This window comes from Alosa sapidissima, chromosome 24 (genome assembly GCF_018492685.1).
Source record: "Alosa sapidissima isolate fAloSap1 chromosome 24, fAloSap1.pri, whole genome shotgun sequence".
NCBI lineage: Eukaryota > Metazoa > Chordata > Actinopteri > Clupeiformes > Clupeidae > Alosa > Alosa sapidissima.
In genome coordinates, this window is record NC_055980.1 from 12,157,254 (window position 1) to 12,160,751 (window position 3,498).

A 3,498-nucleotide genomic window follows, 5' to 3' on the forward strand; every position below is an offset into this window, starting at 1 on the left:
GAGCACAATGTAGGCCCAACTGATAAATGTATAATTGCCCATTTTCTAAACGTAATGCACACAATATGCTCAATTCGTGTGTGAACTTTCAGGTGGACCAAACTTTAACCCACAGATTAATCACGGTGTTTCTTGAATAGTCTTACAATTTTTGCACAAGGCCTATTAGTACAAGGAATTACTTAAAAAGACTAGATTAAACATATTGCATTGGCTTTAACATGTGGTTGACTTATACATTTGTACGGGATGGTAGCCTACAAATGGGTTCAGATACAAAGGGTCCTGCAACTGTGTCCCCAGAGCAACCACAGACTCATTAATGCAAACAGTGTTACTATGGAGCCAGGGGAGCAATCAGTAAACTCTCACTCCCACGCCGGACACTGGATAGGGCAGAGACTTTGTTGCAATCATGGAGGACGACGACATGCCGGAGGCTGATAAACGATACGATTTCATAGAGGACTACGTGTTAAAAACTCTGAAGCTGAAAGGCGATCGATGGCAAAAATGCATTTCAGTGGAGGAGCAGAAACAAGTAGTACAGGACTTCTTGGACAAATCGGAAACCACTACACTTGTCGTTTCCTTGAACGCAGCTGGGCAGTTGGCTCCAAGTGTAAGCTTCCCAGCAACTGCTAAAAACAAAGCGGTTTACTTTGTGAAACGGAAGAAAAGTGCTCTGACTGTTGATACAATGAAGAGCAATTTGTTCTACGGAGACTTGTCTTATGTTCCACTTGAACAATTCTCTGCACTGGTCGAAGAAGTAAGTTGACCATTTTATGCACCCAAATATTAGGCCACCCGTGGTCTGTAGCAGTGGTCTTTAAACGAAAAGAGGCCCTAGATAAATCAATGCACAACTAACTAAGATGCAAACACAGAGTTTACTCTAAATAAAAAAATTGACGCTAAATTAAAAACTTGGGACAGATCACATGAGGTGAAGGTTATGGAACGTGCGCAGTCTGCGCACTTTAGTTGACTGATGCCATGGTTACTCCTGTATGGCTCGCTCGCGGGCGGGAGTGCTGTTGGTAAGCCAGTCAGTCAGCCAGACAGTCAGCTTAGCCTCTGTTCAGAAATCTCTGAAACCCTATATCCACATTCAACTCATTCTGTTGTTCAACAAAAGCATTATAGTAATGTGTACGTTTGGATCATTGTAAATGTTTTCATTGTGTAATTGCTGATGCACGTGAATCAAAGCATAGTGTATGGTTCCATTTGCTTTTCCGTCATCTTGTTTACATTTCATTCTGTTTGTTGACATCAGACCCAGAAAACCAAAATCCCTTAAAACCCCAACCAAACAATCAAGATGCACAGAATGCACAGGGATATTGCAGATACAAATAACCATATTTTCACTAGAATTAGAGCATTGTCAGTTCAGAGGCATTTTTTCTTCTGCAAGCATTAAAGTTAATGTTGTTGAGCTTGGCATATCTCCCAATAACTTGGGATTCGGTAAAACTAGAAGAAATCACCTTTTTAAAGAATGGTGGCCCATCTACAGTTGTCTTTGTAATCCTTTCAGGTCGTTGTCCCTGTGCTGTCCAACAGCAGAAACCACAACCAGTGGCCTCATGTCGTTTCCCAGGATATAATGCGACACATCCATTCCCTGAAGAACAATGTGTTTGTGGTGGCTGGTCAAGTGAAAGGGAAAACCCTCCTTCCCTTACCACTGGGGTCTGAAAGAGTGGAGCAGGCAGTTTTAGAACGGGACAAGAGGTGATATATAATAAAGTTAATTTAGTTGTGTTTGCTGTAACTGTGTTCACTAGTACATTGGTATGCATTTAGTCTTATGTTAAATCTGTTAATGAACAGTAGGCTTTCTCCAAACGTAGAAATGATGTTGACTTGACTCTCTCTGTGGCAGGGGTAGCATGGTGCATAAGGGTGTCATCCATTCCATAGAGACAGTAGTGATCGAGTGGAGTCACCAGATTCGGGAGGTGCTCAAGAGGGACTCCTCTGAGCCCCTAAAGGAGGGCAAAAGCCCTATTCCCTATGAGGAGCTACAGTTCTGGAGGAACCGGTATGACAACACTGGGCTCTCTTTATTACCAAAGACTTTATGTTAAAGATGTTCTGACACAAATTCAGACAGCTCGGATTGACATCAGACAGCTCCTCTCATCCAGTCAATATGCTTCGCTTCAGTATCAGGGAATGGAGGGGTATTTCAATTGGCTGTTGAAACATTTCCCCCCAAACTCTATTTTTAAGACATTTTCTTTCATAGTAATTTGTTTTTAGAAGAGATCCCGCACACTGTCCATTCCGCATGCAAACATTTATTTGAATAAAACACAACGTTTCGGTCTCAGACCTTCATCAGGTAAATTCCATAGTAATTAGTTTGACACCTTTTATAGGCATAGTTTTACTGTAGGTCATTTATAATCATTGGACATTGTATGTTATGGATGTCATTTACAGTGTGGTGTTTCTTTGTTTAGATACGCTGACCTGGAATGCATTCAGAGCCAGTTTAAGTCTTCTAAAGTGGCTAAAATGGTGGAGCTTCTTGACACAATGGAGAGCAGCTATTATCCTGCATTTAAAAACATGTTTCAAGATGTTTCTACAGGTGAATATTTCACATGTATTTTTCCCCCACATTCATATTCTTAAGACTTTGGGTAGTTCAAATGAAAGACAGCAAACTATTGAATAAGGATGTCGTGACACCCCCCCTGTCATTTCAGCCCTGGAAGAGGCTAGAGACATCAACATCCACCTGAAACCTCTTGAGCGACTTTTCGAGGACATTGGGAATGTGGAGTTCAGTGAGGTCAAATGTCAGATTGCTCCACTAATGCACATGGTATGCCTCGTCTGGGCAAACTCTCAGTACTACAACACACCGTCCAGGCTCATTGTTCTGCTGCAAGAGACGTGTAATCTTCTTATTCAGCAGGTATGACGATGGTGATTTCATTCAGTATCTTGACATTTTCACTGTGCGATATGGCTTAGGCAGAAATATAAACAGGTAATTTTCTACAAATTATATTCTATATTTGAAAGACATACATGAGATAACCTGATTCAAATCCTGTCAAAACAGCGTTAGAGTTTAAATTGGATTTAAACACTGTATACTTTTTTCGGAGATGTTGAATTAAACCATAATTCTACTTTTCTAACGTGTTGTTACTGCTGTTGGGAACCATGTCTGTATCAGAGTCTAAAGATATACTAAAGCTTCTGTAGATAAGAGTGCTCATCTACTCACAGGCCCAGAGCTACTTGAACCCTGAGGACATTCTGAAAGGAGACGTGGTGGAGAGCCTAGCACGTGCCCAGACCGCCCTGGATATTTTGCTCCACTATAAGCAGACGTTCGAGGACCGCAGGAGCAGCCTTAGTCAGTACCAGAGAGGTGGGAAGGAGGTTAAGCCATGGGACTTCCACCCTATCATGGTGTTCGCTGGGATGGATCGCTTCATTGACAGACTGAAGACCATTGAGGCAAGG

At 41.9% G+C, this 3,498-nt stretch overlaps 1 protein-coding gene across 1 annotated transcript in view; it reads left to right on the forward strand.

Moving 5' to 3' along the window:
- Positions 1-412: 412 nt before the first annotated feature.
- dnah9 (dynein, axonemal, heavy chain 9) overlaps positions 413-3,498 on the forward strand; it is a 107,695-nt gene continuing 104,609 nt past the window's right edge. The window contains exons 1-6 of the mRNA XM_042083479.1: positions 413-772; positions 1,547-1,743; positions 1,895-2,053; positions 2,478-2,608; positions 2,727-2,938; positions 3,259-3,492. Of these exons, the coding sequence (XP_041939413.1) occupies positions 416-772; positions 1,547-1,743; positions 1,895-2,053; positions 2,478-2,608; positions 2,727-2,938; positions 3,259-3,492 (1,290 nt within the window). The 5' untranslated portion in view covers positions 413-415. The remainder of the gene's footprint in view (positions 773-1,546; positions 1,744-1,894; positions 2,054-2,477; positions 2,609-2,726; positions 2,939-3,258; positions 3,493-3,498) is intronic.